Source organism: Heliconius melpomene, chromosome 14 (assembly GCF_056956725.1).
Source record: "Heliconius melpomene rosina isolate 202511_hmr_F chromosome 14, ASM5695672v1, whole genome shotgun sequence".
Classification (NCBI taxonomy): domain Eukaryota; kingdom Metazoa; phylum Arthropoda; class Insecta; order Lepidoptera; family Nymphalidae; genus Heliconius; species Heliconius melpomene.
Window position 1 is genome coordinate 5,294,430 of NC_140402.1, and position 24,684 is coordinate 5,319,113.

At 29.6% G+C, this 24,684-nt stretch overlaps 2 protein-coding genes and 2 non-coding genes across 6 annotated transcripts in view; 1 reads left to right on the forward strand and 3 right to left on the reverse strand.

The window, feature by feature from the left end:
* LOC146532095 (uncharacterized) overlaps positions 1-9,327 on the reverse strand; it is a 51,211-nt gene extending 41,884 nt beyond the window's left edge. Inside the window, exon 1 of the mRNA XM_085197058.1 lies at positions 9,016-9,327. The gene's annotated coding sequence lies outside the window, so the exon portion shown is untranslated. The remainder of the gene's footprint in view (positions 1-9,015) is intronic.
* Positions 9,328-10,163: 836 nt separating this feature from the next.
* TRNAL-AAG (transfer RNA leucine (anticodon AAG)) lies at positions 10,164-10,245 on the reverse strand. The gene has a single exon. It is a non-coding gene; the product is annotated as a tRNA-Leu (tRNA).
* Positions 10,246-13,295: 3,050 nt separating this feature from the next.
* On the forward strand, positions 13,296-13,369 carry TRNAI-AAU (transfer RNA isoleucine (anticodon AAU)). Its single transcript has one exon. It is a non-coding gene; the product is annotated as a tRNA-Ile (tRNA).
* A 1,786-nt stretch (positions 13,370-15,155) lies between these two features.
* The window catches only part of LOC146532098 (uncharacterized), a 53,048-nt gene continuing 43,519 nt past the window's right edge, over positions 15,156-24,684 (reverse strand). For all 3 annotated transcript variants that reach the window (XM_085197065.1, XM_085197064.1, XM_085197063.1), the window contains exons 6-10: positions 18,845-18,989; positions 18,331-18,596; positions 18,022-18,150; positions 17,655-17,918; positions 15,156-17,510 (exon numbers count right to left, since the gene is read on the reverse strand). In XM_085197065.1, coding sequence (XP_085053191.1) covers positions 15,267-17,510; positions 17,655-17,918; positions 18,022-18,150; positions 18,331-18,596; positions 18,845-18,989 — 3,048 coding nt within the window. In that variant the 3' untranslated portion in view covers positions 15,156-15,266. The remainder of the gene's footprint in view (positions 17,511-17,654; positions 17,919-18,021; positions 18,151-18,330; positions 18,597-18,844; positions 18,990-24,684) is intronic.

Below are 24,684 nucleotides of genomic sequence, written 5' to 3' on the forward strand. Positions count from 1 at the left end.
TGAAGAATGCAGCTTTCATACAAAACAAAAACAATGAAAATCGGACCAGTAGATCCAGAGATCTTAGCGTTCAAACAAACAAACAAACAAACAAACTCTTCAGCTTTATTATATTAGTATAGATATGTCCTAAGAATCATATGTGAGATGTGATTTTAATGATTCAAAAAGTATACGTTTTTTTTAGTATATTTTACTGGTATATGCTATAAAACAAGATAATTTCGCAGGTAAACTTGATTTCTTCTTATCCGATTTAATTCGGCGGAAATTAGAGTTCAACTTCATAATCTTTTTACCAATTTAAAGTTTTATGTTATTTAAATGAAAAGACTAGATATAAACTTAGTTGCCTTTTGAATCGTTTTATCGTGATATCATAATGTCTTATCGCGACTGGTCGCAGGTTCTACCTCCATATCCCCATATTTTTGTTATTTCGCTCTGGTGTCCAGGCAAAAGAGTGTCATTGACTTCCACCAGTCAACAAGCAATGCTCCAAGAATTTTGCAGAAAATGGGGAACGGAGTACCTTAACACTAGGTTCCCTCTGCCTACCCTGAAGCTATTTTTTAACTTCATTTTTTTTTTACTTTTTATATAGTAAAACGGGGGATATAATAAAATTACAGAAATTTATATAATTTAGCCTTGGGTGCACCTAAGGTGCAGCTCGGTATAAATCTTTATGATTTATGTCGCACATGATGATATCTCAGAAAACTGCACGTTTCGCAATTAAAATTTCACAATTATATACGCTTTTTGCATTTTGTTTTGATATGCACTTTTACTTTCAAAGAAAATAAGGAGAGCTCTCTTAATCATTCTCCTTTACCATATAGAGTTTTATAATAAAAATATTAAAATAATATATTAGTATTATTTACATATATAATATAAAACATACTTTATGTAAATAAATATTAATATCTATTCAATATATATAAAGACAAAAATGATAAAATAACAATTCGGAAGGAAATTAAATGAAATAAATTGTTAAACAGCACAAGTAAAAGGTTAATCTACTTAATTGTTAAAAAAGCTGTATATTTATATATTTATAGGACGAATATATAAATATTATTTGATACTTTGAAATTGTATATTCACATAATTTTATTAAGAAGGTTCAAATCTAACATAGATAAAATAATAACAATTTCTTAATTAGATCTGGATAGAAAAAAAATTAGAGTAACGCTGAAGTAAATTAAGAAGTTAGATAAGTCCTAGAACCTAAACCCGTTAGGAGCCAGTCAAACCTGGGTTTGTCAACATGGAAATTTTAGTATTAGTTAAAATATTTCCTAACAACAAATTATGCATGTCGCGTGGATCGGACATAGCTTAGTTTAGTGTTGCCAGCTTGGAACGTGATGGCACATTAGTGTTGCCAGTTAAACACACACGATAAACATTGCTGTCAGTTAACTATAATATTTGTTTAAAACAATTGAGTGTTACGTGCTCGTTGCCCGCGGGATAGTGTGTGGTCGTTTATGTCTCACGCCCCGTCGGGTAAGCGATTGTTCATCGATCGTATCATATTAAATATTCATAATTGTACTTATTTACAAAACATATAAAATTTTAACGTTGCGGGATTTGAATACACTACCTATATTAAAAATATTTATAAATGTATTGAATGACGGATACTAAAAACAAAAAAAATGCAATTTAAAGTAATTAATCTGTGTAAATATTAGGCTCTATCTATAATACTTATATCGTTAATCGATGTCGAGTCGAGTTTATCTTATAAATTCAATTTTCTTATTGAAATTTTATTTCTGATAGCGAAAAATTATATTAATATACAATTTATATGTACTTGTGTTTAACGAAGTATTTCCCTCTAATTCTTGCAAATATATCTTCTAAAGATATATTGCCTATAGCAAAAGAGGTCAAGCAATAAACACACAGCTTCTGGAAGTTGTTCAAAGAGATATTAAATGGAATTTAGACGTGATTGCGCTACCGGTGAGAGAATTCGGACGTGCTGAACACGCGGTCAGGGGGTCATTGGAGAAATTGATAATAATTTTTCTACTTTAAAATTCATAGTAATTTTGAGATTCAAAGTTTAAAACGTTACAACGGAACCAGCGTATTGGTATTGAATTCAAATCCCTTTAGGGATGAATGAATGGGATTCGATAACCCATAATGTCATAAAAAATGAGCGGTAATGTCTTTATATATATATTTTTTTATTTCTTTTAATTTGATTTAATTCTTTTGTGTTATGTCAAAAAGTAAGATCTTGAAATATTATAAATATATTCATATTAAACTGTATTTAATACAAAATATTTTCTTTAGTAGCGCTCGGGATATCTAAAACAGTAACTATAAATATATCACGAGACGCTACTAAATTAACAACTCAAACTGTAAATTCTATTAATAAATTATTTAAAATAAAATGCAACGTTATAATAAACTTAAAATAGCATTAAATTAATATATGCATGCATATTTTAATAAAATCAACAAATGAGATAGTAATAAATAAAAGATATAAATTTAATAAAAAAAACCTGTTAACATGTCATTTATATCGTTTAAATATTAAAAGAACTAAAACAATGATTCCTTTACTATGCTATTTCTGATAAGAATTAAGATTACATATATGTCTGTATGTTGGTATGTACGTATTTTTAAAACGTGTAAAAATTTTATACGTTTTCTAAAGAAACATATTTCAATATGTTATAGATATCATAAAACTATGTTAATTTTAGACGGAGTGTGACTTTAATATAGTATTTTTGTGGAACACTTATATTATGTAAAATAAATAAATCAGCTTCACGCTGTATCCCACATATGTACACAGCAGGGTAGGCAGAGGGAACCTAGTGTTAAGACACTACGTTCCCCACTTTCTGCCGAATTCTGGAAGCATAGCGTGTTGAGTGGCAGAGCTTAACGCCGCGCTTTGCTTCGACACCAGAGCGAAGAAATGGAAATATAAACGTAAGTAAATATTTCACTTCCTCGAGTGGGGATCGAAACCACAACTGTCGCGTTACACTCACACCCGCGTGACGCCATGACGGCCTCACATGTGTTCTGTGTTTGCAAAATAATTAACAAAATAAAATCATATTCTCCTATAATTATTAGAAACTTATTTATACCTAATCTACAATTAACTATATTTTCAAAATAATAAGCACATGCAAAAAGAAATATCAGTGAAATACCCACGTCGGTTCCCAGAACACTTGAAATTTAGAAATGATCTTCAGATCATTACGTGAAGAGCCCATTAACCGTCGATTCGTTCCGTGAGATCCAATTTATAATATATAAATGATTATTAATTTATTGATCATCTTATAATATTATAATCTCCATATTATGCGGATTAAAAAATCATTTCCCATAGTGCTGTGTCACTGTTTTTTTTTATTTGATTACGTTTTTTCATTCTTATAAATTAGTGTCGAATTGAGAGTTAATAAAATTTTATTGATGGACGCCATGTCTTCTTACATATATAATTATATATGGTCTGGCTAGCACTAAGTATACTTTCAAATTACGATAGTTATATTTAGTCAGCTTCTTGCTATATCCCGCTTACAGTAAAATAGGCATAGGGAACCTATTGTTAAGACACTCCGTTCCTCACTTTCCTCCGCATTTTTCGAAGAATTGTGTGTGGAGTGGTAGAAAGCATCAGCTCAAAGCCCGACTTTTTGCCTTGGTGCTAGGGCGAAGAATTAAGATATAATTACAATAACGCAAAAATTGACTCTAGATTTTTTATTAACGGAAGATAAGAAGAAAGCATTTGACAAGTGATCTTAGAACCATGAGAAAGAAATAAGTGATTAATTTATATGAACAATTATTTGCGAGCTTTCATTTTTTTATTAGTACTAATAATAAAAAACTATCAAAATTTATGATATAAACTAACTATTTAAAGAGAAAGTAACTATCATAATGCAGCGTTTAAGATATTTAAATATTTTTTTACAGAACATGTCTAGAGAAGTCAACATTGCAAAAAAATATTTAAGTTTTATATGAATCTACACTTAAGTTTTCTAGAATCTATTAAATAATCGTAATAAATCATGAAATTGTAAATTGTAAAATAGAGAAAAAAAATTAAATATTAATAATGAAATTATTAAGCTTACAAACGCTTGTGCCCCAGCTCTACGCCACTATTAAAATATTAACCATTAGAAATAATTGACGTTTCCTGAAATACGAACCACATACATGCATAGTAATTAACAACTCAATCCAAAAACTATAAAATATAGTTAACGAGATTATTTAACGAGATTAACGAGATTAACAGTATAAACGACATCCGAACGATCGCATGATCCACATCGTCGCGTGTTATATGAATGCTCCTCCGTTATTCTTTATGCGGTTACCGTTACCGAATTGACCAAATCCCGTTTACACTATGTCTGAACGTTTTATGTGGACGGCTTGAAATTTATTAGAGTGTTCTCGGAAATATGAGTTGCTATTCTGAGTGCATGCTTAAAATTAGTGCATTTTGTTTTCTAATTTGTATTTTGCATTTGTTAACCATACCATAAATAATATTATATGTAAATTATAATTAAATTTTAGTTTTTTTTATAACTAATTAAGTAACTTTAATAAACTATGATTAAAATAAATATATGCTTGAATTGTATTATATAATTTTAACGTCTGTGAACCACGAAAATACAAGTTGCTGCACAGATTAAATCATTGTAAACGGGATTTATTAACTATCCAAAAATAACGGCGCGTGCGCACCATACGGATATAATTTTTATGTTAATTTAAATAGTTCCGCCGACGTTTAAGAGTACCTGTTTAATTTTTTGATTCACTGACTTCTTTATTCTTTTAGTTAATAATTCTAATTAGATATTTAAAATTCATTTTTTTATATCTTCATACAAGTATGTTGAATAACTCAAGTTACGTATACCTAATGTGCTATTTTTCCGTCAGAATTTTTTACCTTGTAGTCGTTTGCAATGATTGCATTTTTTAAGCAAGCAACAAGGTAGTAGTTAAAATTTAACTTAAAATATTATATTATAATTCTTGTAAAGATCTTAATGATTTCCTAATAATTTACCTTATGCGCTATTTATGCAGGACAGGAACAGTACATAAAATTGTCAAATTGTAAAACATAGAAATTAATCCAAAATCAATTAAATATCCATAGATGACTTACACATCATCTTTAATATAAATAAAGAGTAATAATAAGCTGATTAACAGCCTTAGCTTCTACGCGGCGTTCAGCTCCGCCACTGGACACGCAATGCCTCTAGAATTTAGCGGAAAATGGGGAACGGAATTCTTAACACTAGGTTCCTCTGCATACCCTGATGTATACTGAATATAGCTTGAAGCTGAAGAAGAAGAAAAGCCTAACCACAATTAGCTTAGTCATTTCATTGACTTTTTATGACATAGCTTTAAAAATAAATATGACTTACTTTTTTTGGCTAAAAATAATGATAGGTATTATAAATGGGGGGGGATTGTCACATTACCGTTAAGCTGGCCACATTGGCCGCCGTCGCAACGCCTGCTGGAAGGCGGTACCACTTGTAGCAAATAATGAGTGTTTTAACTATCAATTAGTTTAAACGGATGAACAGTTATCATCTATACTAATATAAGTAGAAGTTATAATTTTTATAGCTGTAGTTTGTAAATATTTTCTAGAATACTTTGTAGTTGACTATTGCTGGCCAAGGTATATACCTAGTTTCATTGGACTTCGTAAAATAATTATCCTGTAAAAATAATTGGTTCAAGCCGGTCGTGGTGGAGAAGGATGAACGTTTGAATATAAACGTGACAGGTTGTGGGTTCGATTGAAAAGGGAAATGCTATATTTAATGTTTTAATTTATTTGCTCTGGCATCGAGACGGAGCGTGGTGTGGAGATCCACCACTTAACAAGCCAGAATGAGGAGGGACGGTGTGTTTTAACACTAATTTCATTCTCCCTATCCTGCTACATGCGGGATACTGCGTGAAGATGAAAAGAATAGAAAAATAGTCATTTTAATATTACATAGTGAGATTCCGTCAATTCGACAATTCTTTATGATAAAGCATATGTGATTCTATTAAAAGGACTCGAACCCACTATCTACAGTTGTGTATCCACGAAATACCACGCTAGTATCTTATGTCACAAGTGATATAATTTAAAATATTATTTTTATTTATATTTATCATGAGTAAAAATAAACATCGCTTTTGGTCGCCATTTATTAAAATGAGCGGTAGCGTTTCTTCTAATAACATTTTTTAAACATATTAAATCCTTTATAGCTTACTATAGTTTGACAATTTATTACTAAAAGCAATAAAATGTAGACAAATATACCATAAAATTGATTTTTATCATTTTATTCAAATGTACTAAAGCATTTTATAATATGGGATTTAGATTGAATTGATTGAATTAATGTTGTTTGCAAAATAATATTAGGATATTGCTAATAAAATATCAATTTTATAAAACGCAGTAAATTAACATGAATTATAGAATGTAAATTATAATAATATTTATAGTTTTCCAAATATTATCATAAACATCACTTAAAAATAGGATCATTAAACTGAATTATAAAAATATCAAACAATATTTAATAATTTGCTTACGTTTTTCTTGTCCAAATCTACATCTTCTATAAATTTAGCACATTTCAGGTTTTCTGAATACCTTATATAGGTATTTATTTCTATACATTTATTTTTACTAAGAGGTAGACATAGTTCGAACCAGTAAGATTTCTTATACTACGTACTTAATGTATATTATTTATAATTTTCCATACCCAGTAACAAATTATATCTCATTTTGTTTTAGGATATTCCTTTATTTATTAAGACACTTTCCACACTTTTAAATAATTATAATAAACTAATAATTGTAGTTTATTTTATACAAAATTTATTACGTTCCCGTTGCCCTATAATTATGAAAGTATTACGGACCCCTGGTGGATGACACCAGCTTGCATTTGATCGGTTTTTCAATTAAAAAATCCTCATTCAGTATTATATACTTTAGACAACAAACATTTAGGTGACATCGTACTTAAAATTAATATACTAAAAACAACATTAGTAGATAATAAAATATTGAAACAAAGCTACAAGTGTTAGCAAAACAAAACATAACAAATGTTAAGTCAACGAGGACCATTCTCCGCTGTGCTTAGTAATAAACGGTTACGACGCTTTCTATTCAGTAGTTGCCGCTAATATACTGCTTAGTCGATTCTGTTGAAAGTTTTAAGCAATTTTCAGGAATTTACTTGAAAAAGAAATTTACTTCCAATTTGGAAAATTCTTCGTATATGTATATTTTAAGCACACTTCTATAGCAATTTGTGGAATGGGATTTACTAGATTATTGTTGCTAGCTTTAGCAAAAAAAAAAATTATGAGAAAAGCTTAAAAATATATATTATCGTAATAAACAAAGAAAAATTGGATTAAGATTTAAATTTGTAAAGAAACGTGCTGCCCAACACGTCCTAACTGTGCCGTGACGGCACACACACACACACACACATAAAACACAGCATTATAATATTAAAAATAATGTTTTTATATCTTACATGCATAATATAAAAACTTTTTCTTTTTCCCTCCTATGTTGTTAATTGCATTCATCAAAATTCAAATAGCATGTCAAACACTTGAAGCACTCACAATCAATAGAGCCAAGCATCGTAATATTTAGTTTGCTGTAACACAATTAAAAATCAGTTTTACGCTGTATCCCACACACAGCGGGATAGACGTAGTGTTAAAACACTCCGTTCCTCACTATCCACCGGATTTAGGGCTCCAAATTTTTGAGGTTGCCTCGACACCAGAGCGAAGAAATGAAAATATATATGTAAATAAATATTTAATTTCCTCGAACCCACAACCTATCGCGTTTACAATCACACTTTGCGCCTCTGCGCCACGACTCTCACACAATTATATGTACTTTTTTTTTTCAATTTCACGCAGTATCCCGCATGTAGCAGGATAAGCAGAGGAAACCTAGAGTTAAGACACTCCGTCCCCCACTTTTCGCAGAATTTTCAAAGCATTGAATATTGAGTAGCGGAGTTCAACGCCGCGCTTTGCCTCATTAATTGCATTAATCAAAAGCATGTCAAAACACTCACAATCAATAGAGTCAAGCACAGTGTAATGTCTAGTGTGCTCTAGCACAATTACTTATATTGTTAGAACGAAGTAATTATCTCTATCGAGATCTCTCACGTGGGAACCCACCGGAACAATATCTTCGGAAGCAATCATGTGTGTATATCGTCTTTTTATTAATTAGAAAAAAATATATCTTTATTTACAATAGTAGGAAGTTCCATTTTAATGGGAATAATTGCGGAGAGTCCATAAAGAGAGTATGATGGGCTGTTGATTTATTTCTATAGCTAACTAAGCTAAGCTTGGTTTTTTATGAGTTGCACTAATTACAATTAAATTTATGGATGTATAGCGTAATTAGTATTGAAGGACTAAAAATTATATTTTTCTTTAAGTCTAATTTAGTCCATTTTTTTATTTTAAATTTTATTATTGTTTGCCTTAAATTCTGCTAATCATAAATACGCTGCATATATGGATGTAGTTATAATATTATTACTTTCAGATTTTTTTGTGTGTATTTAAGTTTTTACTAAAACATCTAAATTATTTTCATAATTATGTCCATTCACTTAATTAAAATATTATGCAAGTCAATTGCTTACAAAAGTTTAATTACGTAATTTTTATAATTAGAAAAAATACGATGTTTTTTAATCATTATAATTTATTTAGCTATTCGATAATAATTAAAATTTATTATTGTTGTTGAAAAAAATATATATGTATAGTTGTTTATGCACATAAAAAAGCTATATAGAAAAATAATAACCAATTATTAATACATAAATATGAAAGAAAAACAAATAAAAAACTCACCAATTCACGTACGAAAATAATTTTCAAATATAATATACATTTTACTAAATTCACCAAGAGCAAGTCCACAACACATTTCAGAAATTCAAAACTGTCATATCTGTTACAGATTATAAATAGAAATCTAAATTAGGTTGTTTATAGTGTTATTTTTTTTTTAAAAAAAAGCACGGTGCTTTATATAGTAAACTTTATATTTAATTTAGGAAATTTTATAACTTTACAGGTTTATATTAGAATTTTTTTTTTTACGAAAGCTTCGAAATAGTTAAGTACGAGTTGGGAAGTTCGGTACGACAAGACTCGCCTGTGCCGCGCGTGTCGGCTAAATGTCTCTCGGCACCTGTTCGCGTCGCATGTGGTACGGCACGGGGATGTTCAGTATCGAGTCATTGATACTAATTAAAAAGTTATTGCATGAGCCGTTTAGGTTCTGTGGTGAGATTTTTGTTAGTAGGTATTAGGTTTGGATTCGTTTTTTTTTTTTGGAAAAGTAGTGTTTGTATTTGATTTTTTTGTAGTTTATGTAAGAATATGTTATTGTTGATTTTTTTAATGATAATATAATGTATTGAGCTTTTTTTCTATAGTATATAATAATAATTTAGAACTATATTTAATGAATATTATAGAAATATAATATGTTATGTTAAAAAAAACTACTAACGACAAATACATGTAACGAATGCAATTTTATAATGATTGATATTCATCCTATTAATTATATTCTTTTGACCGTTGAATCGGATCAATATATAACTCATAGAGTTCAATGTAGTTAGCGTTAACATTACTGTTTTCGCTTCTTTATAAATACTGTTCTTAATATATTTTTAATTTATATTAATCAATGCCAATTTTAATTTTTGATATTTTTTTTTATATCTTGTTAATTTATTTTAAATCAGATTAATAATTTTATAGGTACAACTAGATATGTCTCTAATTTTGCTTATTTTTTTGACATTCCGTTGTCCTAAGATATTCCGTTCCCATTAAGGAGTGTTAAGTGGCGGAAATCAACGCTGCAAAAAATATATTATATTTTTTTTTATTTATTTGAACGATCGAAAATAAAATGAATATTATTTATATAATAAGTAATATTTAAACAAATTATAAAATAATAAAAAAAAACCAAAAGATAATGGCAGCGGTGGGATTCGAACCCACGCCTCCGAAGAGACTGGTGCCTTAAACCAGCGCCTTAGACCGCTCGGCCACGCTACCCGATGGAATGCAGTCTGAAATAATCTGTCGCTTACTTCTGGCCACATAATGTGATAACTACTTTAGTTTCGTTTTAAAAAAATAGATATTGAAAAAAAACAAGTTCTGCATATCTTTTTAATATCCAGTTTTTAGTTTAAATTTATATGTAAAAACAAAAATACAAAACGTACCTAAATTGTAGTTACGATACATATATTTTAAATAACTGGTAAATATAAAAAAATATACAATTTAATACAAATAAAAAAAATGTATACAATGACATACAATTTATAATTACATGGATTCCTATTATGTAAATAATCACTATCAATACTAAGTAAATGTATGGCAGTATGTATGTATATATCTTTTTGATTTGTTTAATTATAATGTAAAACTAAAGTATATATATTTATTTATTAAGACAATTTAAGAGTAAAAATTGTAGCACAAAAAAACAAAACTTATTTTAGATTAATTGTTGACTCTTTTTTTATACATAAAAGATGAAAATTGTATAAGTATTGTGTGAACTATGTATATAACTTATACAATATTTTTAGCAACAGTTTAAGACAAAGCTGACTACATGTCCACTCTATCTAAAGGCTATGTTTAAGGTATATATAATATCTAATATTTTTCAAGTTTGACTAATATAAGTAACTAAAATGAATTCCTTCACAAATTTCTTTGAAATGACGCAAGAGTTTACAATTTCATAGAAAGCCGCTAAGGTGTTACTTGTTACTTTACGAGGGGACGACGTGCATGTGACATTTGTATAATATATTTATCTGAGAAATTTTGCGAAACAGTGTAAAATATTACTTACTTATGTACCTACTTACTACAGTTAAATAAATGTCATGAAAATTGTATTATTTTAAAAAAAAAAATGTCTTTTTTACGTTAAAAAACGTAACGTACGTGATGTATGTGTTAGTATGGAGATCTTACTGAACATGATAATTGTAGGTTGAAATCTTACTGAAAGGATATTTATATTTATAGAGTAATATTTTGCTGTATCAGTCTTAGAAGCGATTTTAAACTACTCTACCACCATGAGGACCAGCATGCTATATTATCAGTGTGAGCATAGTTAGTTAAAACACTCTGTTCCCCACTTTCCTGGATTATGGAGGCATTACGTGTTTGCGACACCAGAGAAAAGAAATGAAAATATTTAATTTTTTATTTCCTTGAGTGGGAATCGAACTCACTGCCTGTGAATTGGCCTCGAAAAAATTTATTCTTAAATGGGAATCATTATTACTTATTATACAGACACAATATTTCGATTACTTACAGGTACCTACCTACATTAATGACATTTTTCTTCAAAGACGGTTGTTTAAAAAGACAATATTTGAAGTTTTATATGTATATTGAGATTATTTCCTAGGACGTCAATAATAAAACACTGATCATCTACCGCAAGCACACACGCTTTATAGAGGAAACCACCATTACAGCCATAAAAGTAATAATGGTAGCTACCGTCACTTGCTTTTCTGTATTATGATAATTTTAGCTACATTGTACCTTTTTAGAGTTCTATTTTAAACGATAATGGTAAGTTGAGTTTGTTAATAATTTAGCTGTGAATTTTAATCTCATTCAAGTAATATTTATATTTTACCAGTTTATAGCCAGTTGGCTAGGTGAGGCGTGGCGTTATATATATATATATATATATATATATATATATATATATAGTAATACCGATAATAACATTTTTTTTATTTTTTTAAGCTTCACACTGTAACCCGTAATAAATAATAATTCATTCCCCCGAATGAGAATAGAACTCACAACCGTCGCGTTTAGACGTTTCTCTATACACACATGTGCTATATATGTGCCTACGCCACACACATCGAACCTGATCGGGCCATCGGACCTGAAATAATATTTCAAAGCAAAAAACAACGGTTCATTGGATATTGTGTCAATTTGACATGTTATCAAATAAGTAGTATGCATAAATGACAAATGTAATTTAAAAACATGTAATTTTTTTAAAAATATATTAACATAAATTCTTTTCTCATATACATACATTACAAATTTAACTTATAAATATCTCTATAAAGACTAACTGTAGTTAAATTTGTTCTTATTAAATATTTAACTATTTCTATAGAAACTCTAATTTAATAGTTAAATTTCTTCGTTTGATCAAAAGTAAGTACTTAGATACATACATATGTTCAAACAATAATCTATAATTGCGTGATTGTGAGACATTGACATATTTGAATATGCTTGTAATAAGTTGCCACTCAATCAGTGGCTGTTTGTATTGCTTTGTTTATTTGACACTAGACACTAGGCACTAGGCACTAGAGACTATTGGATTTTTATTATAACATTTTTTACAAGGCTTTTCATATTTGTGATATTTACATACATACATACATACATACAAGAGGTCGTGGAGCAGGGGAACAAGCGTGGCTGTAAGCGAGACTAGTTGTTGGTTCGATTCCCACTCGAAGAAATTAAAAATTTAATATTTACATTTTTTCGTTCTGGTGTTGAATTTTGCACAATGCCACCAAATACTAGGCCTCTTCATATACAGGATATAGCGTAAAGTTATCTAACGACGACTTAAGTGTCGTTATGAGTCCTCTTTAAGATTGAAAGAAGCCAGCAGAAGCCTCCTATACTATTTTTTTTATTGTACTTTTTTCATAAATGCATTTCATAAAGATAAGTACACTAAGAAGTACTCTCCTAAGGTAACTTTAGGTTTTTTTAGCTTGGTAACAAACATCTTTTCTCTCTTAATTTTTTTGTTTTATTCAGTGAATTTATGTAAGAAAAACAAAAACGAATACAATATCAGCTTGAGAAGTAGAGTAAGTAGAGTAGGAACACTTTGTTTTGTGGAATATTTGAATTAGACACGAATAAGCAAAATTAAAGTCTCAAAGTTTATTTATAAAGTATCTTTATAACAAATATTTAACTGATTATCTTACGAGTTATCTTCCTTCTATAAATATTTCAAGGTAGAGCGATATGCTATCTACAATTTCGTACTCCGTTACAACGGCCCATTAGCTCAGTTGGTTAGAGCGTCGTGCTAATAACGCGAAGGTCGCGGGTTCGATCCCCTCATGGGCCAATTAATTTTTTAAATTAAATTTTAATTTTCACTTTTTATAAATTTTTTATTTCGAAGTCGTTATAGTACAGCGAGAGACATCTGTCTACTCTAAACTAACTAAAGTTGTTAGTTAATTTGATTCCCATTCAGCTTCGCTTTCGCTTTGGCAAGATAAAGCTTTTAAACGTGTTATTTCACTTAAAATATCTTCATAGATGAGATGAGTGATGATAAAAGTGACATGTCATTCCGAATCCCTTTCCATATTTGGCAAGTTGATGTGCAAAGATAAAAAAAAAATTTTAGTATATAAAAAAACATAAATTCCTACAATTAATATAATTATATCTGTAATATTATTCTCGATATGTCACTGTAGTGTAAACAGAAATGTTTTAAACATAAATTTAATGATAATTTCATGGCTGTAATTCGGCCCCATCAGAACGCTCTGTGAACTACCTAATTAATATATCAATTTGGTTGGAATGTGGAAATTAAATTGTAGTGCTATACATAAATTGTTTTAAATATTTATTTAATATGGATATGTGACATATTTGGGATGAATGATTTTCATTAGTATGTTTTGAATGAATTTCAGATCTATAGTTTCGTATTTCTCATGTACGATTTGGAATTTAAATTATTATTACCACTTTTATATAGTAAGCGATATAGTTTAATGATCCTTTTCTTATTAATATAGGCATTATAAATTTAAAAAAAAAACTAATGTTCTAGTTAAATATTTTTATATTCAACTAAAATATTGACTATAATACAATATATCTTCTTTCTTTATTTATAATATAAAAATTCTTTATACAAAAGCTATAATATTAATTTACCCCATCCATTGTATATTTCAATCCATAAATAATAAAATACATTTTTTACAAAACAATCCATAGGAAAATCTATACAAATACTAAATAATTGCACAACCGGCCGGTCATATTTACAATTTAAATGGCATTTTTTACCGTAATAGTAATATTTACAATTTGGAATTAATAATTAACTATAAATTATTATTACATTTATTAACAATATATTTAGTTACTAAATCGAAATCATTCATGACTTCACGAGACAGTCCTTGACTTTTAAGAGCTTCTTAATTTGGCATATTAAATAATTAATTATCATAAAAATAAATTGTATAATATTAAATAATTTTTTTGTAACAAAAGTAATAATATCTAAGAAAAGTTATCTATAACAAAAGAATTTACATTTATATAAGTGCCACTCTTTATTCTCTAGATCGTTATTTATGAAGAAAATTATTCTTATACTCTAAACCGCTCTCAAGTCATCGTCGATCGTCTGAGATCGATCTTGAGATTCTGTTTTCATTTATAGATATATAATTTATGAACGATAACGATATCTCGAGATCGATCTCAGACTTGAGAGCGGTTTATAAGGACCTAAAACTTCCAATATAACATAGAGGCAAGTATATTGTTCATTGACTTGTAAACATTTGAAATACTCGTACCTAATAGAGTCTTGAAATTTACATATTTACAAATTAGATTTATACCTAATATATATTAATTACACACAACTTCTAGTAATTACTTTTTCTATTAATTTATATACAGTATCCATTTTCATGATCTAAATTTGAAAGATAATTATAATTAAAATTAATAAAAAAGGGTGGAAATGCTAAATCTAATCTAAATTATAAAAAAATATTTTAAAATCCATATTCTTTCAGGCATTTGTCAAACGATTTATGTTTGATTAATGACTGTTTAAAAATCAGTCTTTCGTAAGGACATAAGAATTATACCACTAAAATATCAAATACTCAAAAACTGTATTTGAGGTAAATCGGTGGCACGAAAAATATACTAAAATTTTCTATATAGTTTACTTGTATTTATAATGTTTATATTTACTAAGTACACTCTACAGATTGAACATATGGCGAATCGTCTAAGTTCGATAAAGACGAAGCTGAGGCTCTACCGTCACAACCAGTTATAATTGATATAACACTTTTATGTTCTGAATCACTATCACCACTTAAAATTATATTCGTTTCACCAACAAAGCCAGAATCTATTTGATTTTGATTTAACTTCGTATCCATTTCCAGGCCTAGTTCTTCAAAAATTTGCTTGGAATCGTCAATATTTCCAAAAAATACCGAATCCGTTTCAATACTTTCCCCCCCAGATTCGCTTCGACCGTCACACAGTGACTCTAGTTCATCAGTGTCCGTGTCTATGTGGAGGGGATGCGCTTTAATTGATTTCGGAATCAAATCCAATTGTATCATTTTAGGTTTCAATTGCATTAAATATCTTGCTCGTCTTTTAGATTCATTTGAATCAGTACTTAAGTAACCTGAATCTTCAGTTCGACAAAGCTTCTTCAAGTCGACCCGTCTAGATCTCATTCTGGTCGATCTTCGGCCAGATCGTCTTGAATTTATATTATCTGTTCGAGAGTATGGCGGAAAACGGTCACGCTCTTCTGATGATCGATATCTATCACTCGGCGGACTATTTCTTGGTGTATTGCTTTTAGAGTTAGATTCTCGTTTTTTCGATAACGGTGGTTTAGTTTCATTTTCTTTTTCGAAATTCCGAGCAAACGCAGCCACTTCTTGTGTTCCATAGGGAACACTACCTCGTCGCTCGTATAATGGTCTTTCATCAAGTAATTTGCTTTTATTAGCTTCATATATTTGCCTTAAGCTGCCTATTTTTCGTGTAAATGCCGCTTCAGGAGGACTCTTCTGCTTTTCAGTTTCAGGTATGGTTATTTTATGTTTGAAACTACCACCGGATTTTAGAAGAATTTTCTCAACACATTTTTTATTTTCTGTCGTTTCCGTAAATCTTTTTGGTTTCCTGTCAAGAGTGTCTGGATCAAAATCCTCATTTTCATTTCGTCTATTCTCTACAGGTGATCCACGAACTTCAATAGTCAGCGGTCCAGTTTTTTCTATGTTATTGTATATAGGTTCAATTGATTTAATAAAAATATTATTGTTATTATTGGGACTTTTCTTATTACAAACATTAAAGCTTATTACTTGAGAAGGTAAGTGAGACGTAATTTTTAAGTCACGCCAACTTTGTGTTAATCTATCGCGAGACATTGGAGTGTTTTGTATCAATATATCTTTATTATTGAGTTCTGGTCCATAATCTAAGGAAAATCTTCTTTTTTTGGACATTTTTCTTTCTAGGCTGTCGAAGTCAGCTGCACTTTCAGGGTTTAAATCTTTATTATTTTCAGCAAGTAAATTGTCATCACTGAAATATTGCGAATCCACAGCTGTGACTGGTATTACTAATTTAGGTACCATCGAGTTACTCTCTGGTTCAACTCTTTGGCATTTATTTAATTCTCTAATGACAGCTTCCATTTTCCTCTTAACTTCTGGTGAAACTGGTTTAATTTCATCAAAATCAATATCTGACATATTTGTAGGCGGTGGGGGTGGGGGAGGTAGTTTTTTTCTAATACGTCTTGTGCCATGATTTGTAGGACTTTTTATTTCTGAAGATGTAATTGCAGTTGTTTTGGCTATTACCACTTCATTTTTATTTACATCATGAATTGAAATATTGTTACTATTTTCTTTTATAATTTTATCTTTTAAATAATCTTTTACAACTGATTCAGTAATCTTAATAGTTTCTAAATCAATATTAGGTATAGGTTCAACAGGATTAAGTCGTACTTCTTTATCTTTTGGTTCTGTAACTCGTGGAGTACCACTCACTTTGGCTACAGATTTGACTGGCCTGGTCACTGACACTGGAGTTGGTACTTCATCTAGCCACTTCTGTACTATCTTTTGCTTATAATCATCACTAACACACGTCTTACATGAATTGGAGCGTGTTAAATTTATATTTTTCTGTGATTTTGAACTATCGCACCCTGGGCAACCACCGCAATGGATTGCTCTACGGCTATTCTCCCTTTTCAGGCTTATAGCGCTAAATCTCCTGCCACGTCTCGCACAAGGAATATCCCAGCCAAGGTCTATAGTGTGATATGATTCTTCTTCGGGTATATCTGATAATATTGGTATGAATCTTTTTGAAGTCATCTTTTCTTTTGCAAGTGACATTACTTCTCTTAGTTTTATCAAAAACTCTGTAGCCGCAGGTGGTGGATTCTGAAATTGTGAATTTATTTTATACTATGTAAAACAATCAAAAAATGAAAGTTGACTATGTAATATTAAAAAAAAATGATTATTAAAAAAAATAAGTAAGTAAATTAAAGATATAGTATTTGAGAAAAATAGTAGATATTGTACCTTTAACAAGTCTATTTCAAAAAACACAGGATTGAAATACAATTTTCTCCTCACAACCGGTTCTCCTTCAGGTTGTATTGTTTCATTATCAATGCAATGTAGTATAGACAGATCTGAGTGTGGTGCTTTTTCTAAATCTGGTGATGAAGATCTTCGTTGTATTCTGTCATTTAGCTCTGGTGTTGATGTGCGTATTATCGGTCTTGATGGCTTCTTTCTAGAATGTACCACTGCGGATACAATGTTTGGATTTCTATCCAGGAACTAAAAATAATTATATATAAATATTATAAGTGTTAATATAAATTTTGATACTCAGAAAAAATATATAATTATAAGTATAATTATATGTCTGCAGTTATTATACCTTATGAGTGTTAACTGATGATGAATCAAAAGTATCTTCTGTGTGTTCACTAACATCAGAGAGGCCAGCGTCATTCGAATAATCGCTTCTCATATTTTCCATATTCAATAATGGATTTGATTTCATTCTCTGAAAACAAAAATCGATTATAAACTCTACTTACACCAAAAATATACTACATATAAAGATGTAGTTGTAATTCGTTTTTTTAATACGCAAATGAAATCCATAAAGCCATCATTTGAGAAGTTATTTCTATATTAAAGTGAAACGGGGAAAATTGACAATTTAAAACATTATAATTCTTACCATACTATCCAATCCTATTCGTGAGTCAAGAGTGGAACCATTATCCGTAGATAAAGTATGAGATAGATTTATTTCTGGATCTTTAATTTTTCTCTTTTGTTTCTGTTTATAATTAATATAAAATATGATTCCTGCTGCGTACACAAAAACTAACATCAATACACAAACGCCTATAGCTAGAGATTCTAGAACACTTAGGCCGTGACCTTGTGAGGCAGGTTCAGTAGTTACTGTTTCACCAGCATGGAACGGTATGGACCTCACATCTGAAAAAGTATTTCTTATTTTATATTGGTTCAGATAAATTTTCTTAAGTCTAATTAATGGTGTAGATTCCACAGCATTAATTAGACATTTTAGCTTTAAATAACAAATGCTTCAAAAATATTTGACATAAGTATACACACTGCAATCCAAAATAAATAAATATTTTTATTATTTTAAAATTAAATTTATTAGGTTCTCTCTGACCATTTAACAATTACAAAAATTGTATAAGATTTATATTTTTTACCTAATACTGTATTACGAGTCACTCCGGCGACACGAAAAGCTGCGCATGAAGCTGCAAGGTGCGCAGGTTTTGGCGCTGAACAGAGCACATGGACCGCTATCAGACGCCCTTCTAAGCGAGCGTGTAGAGTGGGTGACCCACGCCACTGTTGACAGAAATTGATAGATAATATTAATATTATTGTTATTTAAAAGTTCTATTATTCATTTTTTCCTGCATGTAGCAGGGTAGGCAGAGGGAGTCTGGTGTTAAGACGCTACACTCCTCACTCTCCCTCGAACTCTGGAGGAATTGTGTGTTGAGTGACGGAATTCAAGGTCGCGCTTTGTCTCAACACCAGAGCGAGCATTTCCTCGAGTGGTAATTGCTTGCATTTACATAAAATTTGAATCTTGATTAATGATATTGTTCGAGTTATCAAAATGTTCTCTTAAATTTAAGTTAAAATTCCATACTAAAATGTATTAAGTATAATGACAGAAAAATATTTTAGTGACATGCTGGTATATGAGGTATGTTACGGGTTCGTAGCATATCAGATTGTCATTGGCTTTGACTGGAAAATATGTGGAAAAGAATGTTTAAAAATACTCGTAAATTTATAAAAAAATCGTATGCGAAAAAAAAGTTTTTGGTCACGGTTCTTTAATTGAGTATGTATTTTAAAGTAAGTAATATGGTATATTATATTTTATATAAAATATCTCTATTTCGAAAATAAAATACGTAGAGCGGGTAAATAAATTTATACAAAATTTTAAAGAATTATTAAAATTCACTATCCCTTTATTCTAGGTCACGACTAGGAAAATACGTGGAAAAATAGACATAAGAGGAAAATAAATATGCCGCTTGATGTTTACGTAACAAAAATTTAGACACTACGGGAAAAACATTTAAGGGTTCCTTAAAATATTTATAAAAATATACTTTACATTAAATTTCTATAAAAGTATAGTTATACTATTCAAATACTATATTTAAAATTATATAGTATTTAATAGATATATAGATAGCTAAATATACTTCTTTGATTTTTTTTCTCTCTGTAATCCCCAATTTGACTGACATATCAGTCGACCATATCAACGTGTACAAATGTGACTATAAAATATTTGGACAGTCCAAACAAATTGGTCCTTTGACGCTTCAACTTTATCTTCAAGATCTGCGTGCGGCTTTCGTCATGACCAAAAAACATGACTTCCGATTGAAAGGTTAAAATTCGTATGTGATAGTGTATAATGCCTATAGTATATTGTCATTTATACAAAATATATTATTTTCTTTAGGATAACTATTATAAGAATAAATTTAAAATATAGAAATAGAGAACATATAAAGCTTTTAGTTTCACCCTGTATCCCGCATATAGTAGGGTAGGCAGACGAAACCTGAGAACCTAGTGTTAATACTCTCTGCTCTGAATTAAAACACTACAGCACAACGCCGCGCTACGCCTCTATACTAGAGCGAGGAAATAAGAATATTAAATATTTTAATTTCCTCGAGTGAGAATCAAACTCACAACCTGTGGCGTTTACAGTCGCACACTTATGCCTTTCTTAATCTATATCTATCTATCTATATATATAAAATCGAAAGGTCACTCACTCATCACGAAATCTCAGAAATTACATGTGCTAGGAATCTCAAATTTTGCATAGACGTCACTAGGACGTAGTCATGGAGACAGAAATTAATAATAACATAGTTCACGCAGGCGAAGCTGCGGGCGGGCCGCTAGTGTAATAGAATGCTTAAAATATAGTGATAACACAAATCTAAAAGAGAAATAATTATAAATGAATTAGTCACTGTAAACCTGAACACCATAACCTACTTAGAATATACAATGAATTTGTTTTCTCTCAAATTAAGATGGACAACGCTATACTTGTATCAAACATGGGAAGCCGAAACAAATGTCACATTATAAATAGTTAATTTATTTCTGGCAACCTGCCATCTCTACGGGTATCTCGAACAAAGTTTTACTATGAGATGTTAAAAAAACTATTAAAAAAATGACACGAAAACGTTCTTTTATATATTTATTTAAAGCGCTTATTTAGCTAAAATGCCGGATTCCATCTCATAAATATAGAAAAATATAATTTCATACACTTCTCACCATTTCTATAATTTATAAATTAAGAAAAATAAAATAAAATACTTATATTTTCATAAATCCCATTTTATACAACGACAAACGACATTGTTTTTAATTACATTTTTGTTTTACAATAATTATACATACATAGCGGCTCGCCGACATTTTGATTTTGGGGTGGTCCATTGATACTTGAATGAAGTTAGAATTCTGAATGTACATTAATTAAGGATAAAAGACCGAATTACGTTTATAAACAAATATGTTAATATATTGTTTTATTATTTGTTTCAAAATTTAAAAAGTTTAAAAGATTATGACATAGACACTTAAAAATATATAGGTTGTTTTTCTTTTTTTACAATTTCATAACAAAATACCAAGACTTGCTCTACGTTTTTAGACTTGCCCTACTTTTCCCCCATATATTTGTTATATAAAATTGTTAAACGGTACATTTATTTTAATTATGATGTAATAAAATAAAATATTCTTCTCTTAATTAACCAACAATGTTTTAGTGGTTTTTTATTGCTTAACTCAGCGGGACAAACGCTTTTGGTTCCTTTATGACTTTAGATATAACAAATTATTTAATATCAATACTATAAATTATATTTAAAACTAGCGAACTGCTTGTGGCTTCGCCTGCTTGAGCTACACAAAAAGTCAGCTTCACGCTGTATGCCCGCACACAGCAGGGTAGGCAGAGGGAACTAACTGTCAAGACACTCCGTTCCCCACTTTCTGCCGAATTCTGGAGGCATTACGTGTTGAGTGGCAGAACTTAACGCCGCGCTTTGCTTCGACACCAGAGCGAAGAAATGGAAATATAAACGTAAATAAATATTTCACTTCAATAAAACGATACATAGAGCTACATATGTTGTGCTTTATTAATCTGCATTACTTTTGTTAATAATAATATTACGTTTTAATAAAACAAAAAGAAAAACTGACTTCAAACAATGAACTAAAAAGTAATAAATAATTTTACAAAGTTTTTATAATTTTGAAATCGGTGCCAAGTAAAACAAACAAGCCTCGTAATTTAAAGGCTTAGTAAGTAATTAGCTTAACATCAAAATCGTATTGAATTGTTAACTATGTTAGGTGTATTCATTCTACAAATTTAGCATTTGATTAAAAAAATAATATACATAAGTACGTATTTATTTTATTAATAATAATAATAAAACAATTTTAAAAGTCTTTTTGCTTTTAAAATATAATAACGAATGTAACGATATATTTTGTATATCGTTACATTCGTTATTATATTGGCTGTGATTTTAAACTCGTCTGTAGACCACCAAAGAGATTTTGAATTAGAATTTGATTATGCTCGTTTATATGGCTTTATGAAGTTTGGTCAACAAAACACTCGCTGCCGGTTCATGATAAAGGTTTTACGATTCTACCGAAAATAATTATGGCGATACAATGTTTCTCTATATAAGTACTAATGCAGTATATTATTTACTATTAAAATATATTTATTTGTAAAATTATATTTATTTATCAAAGATTATTAAAAAAATTCTGTTATGGTGATATATTTGAACATTCGCTCTATGTACTATTCATAGTAGTCTATAGTATTCAGGTGAATCTTTTATGCCTCCTTAATAGTAAAATTTTCAATGTTTATTATTTATAATTATACAAAAAAAACCTTTACTAAAACTGGATAACGGAGAAAAAGTTGTTAAATTTTGAATCTATTAATTACATTAACTTAAAATTAGGTTAAAACATGAATTCCTAGTTATTCTTATTAATATTATAATTCGCTTTCAAATACATTATAAGTTATTATAAAAATTATACGAAAATTATTCAAAAAGCACTAATCGAACATCACGAACATAAATTTTATATGTAAATTTAGACTTTCGATATCTTTATTGATGTAAATGGGTGGGCCGATATCAATACTAATTATGTTACAAATTGTAACAGTTTTAAATTTAAAATGGGACCAAAAAACCTTTCTAGATGATATAAAATTTACTTTACACTTCCAGATCAATAAACATGTTTATATTGTCAGTTATATTTAGCCACAGCAGGGTAAGCAGAGGGAACCTAGTGTGAAGATACTTCGATCCCCACTTTCCGCCGAATTCTAGAGGCATTGCCGGCTGAATGGCAGAACCCCTCAGCACCAGAGCAAAAAAATGGAAATTTCCTCGAGTGGGAATTGAACCCACTACACCCCAGTCGCCTTACAGTCACACTACGTACCCCAGTATTGATCTCTATATTTAATCTCATTTATGTTTATTTCATCAGTTTTTATATAGTACAAGATAACACGATCAATAAACATGTGGAAATAAGTATTATGGAAACCATTTTAAGTATAATAAGAATAACAAAGATAAAAAATATATCTACATTATTGGAATCAGTTTGGGTGGTATATCGCCTAAAATTTATAAATGCACCTAATTAAGAAATATCTTAATGTTTAAGTTCTTTTCCTCAACTTTTAATATTGTAAATAAAAATATTTTAAGCTGTTACCGTTTTGTCGAATTGTAATTATTAATACTTTGTATTGAAGTAATGATTAGTGAAATTACTCTATTTTCCAATATATATTTTTTTCCAGTTGTTTTTCTGTTTTATAAGGGAGTCTAGTTGTAATACCGACTCTTCCCTATTTTCGGGGCGCGGCCTGGCGGAACACAACGCCGCGACACCAGAGCGAAAAAATGAAAATATATATATACCTAATAAATTTTACAATTTTTCTTAATATTATCTTCTTATGTTTTGTAATCTATTACTAAATAAATACTTTCGCGTTCGTTTAGCAAAATGATAATAATGGATTTTATGCAATATAAAATGATTACTTTATCTATATTACCATTATATTTTTATTATTCTATATATGGGTAATAAAGCAAAAGAATTTTCCTAATCTATGTCAATTGGAATTAGCAATTTAACCTATTTAGTTGATTATACAATAATTAACGTATGTCGCAAAATGACTCTATATCTACATATACGATTACGATGTGTTGCCTAACATGCAATATGCGGGATAGAGCGTGAAGTTAACCTTTAAGTATGGACGTCGGGTCTCACAGACCCATATAGGTCTACGAATTCTACAAATCGGCCACTTCTCGGTGACCTCCGCCACTGAGTCGCTCAGTACCTTTCGTATTAATGACAAAATGAATGTAGATAGCAATGGTTGTGTCTCTGGGTTCAAAACACGTGAGTATTTAACTTTCTAAACGGGACCTGGGTCTGTCAGACCCGACGTCCATGTTTTCCATACATAATGATTTCAAAACCCCATATATTTTTATAATATTACAAAATATACTTTAATATTTTAATTGTATTATTTGTATTCAAATGTTTTTATTGTTATATATCATATATTATTTTGCATTATTTGTTATATATTTTAGTAATATAAATATTATTTACGTAAAAAAGACTAAATTTTTATAGTTTTTATAATAAAATGGAAAAAAATGATTGACTAAGCACGTCAGGGACAAATATATCAGTACTTTATAATCAACATCAAACAAAAGAATTGGACGACGTCATTTTATAAAGAAAATAGCACTTTATCAAATAAAAAGACGCGTTTCGTATACTAAACTACTCTAAGAATTGAGAATGACTTTGACTCGCGTTTCGCGATCTGATCTATCATTTATTGAACATGAAGCTAAAAAAATAGTTTTGGGTT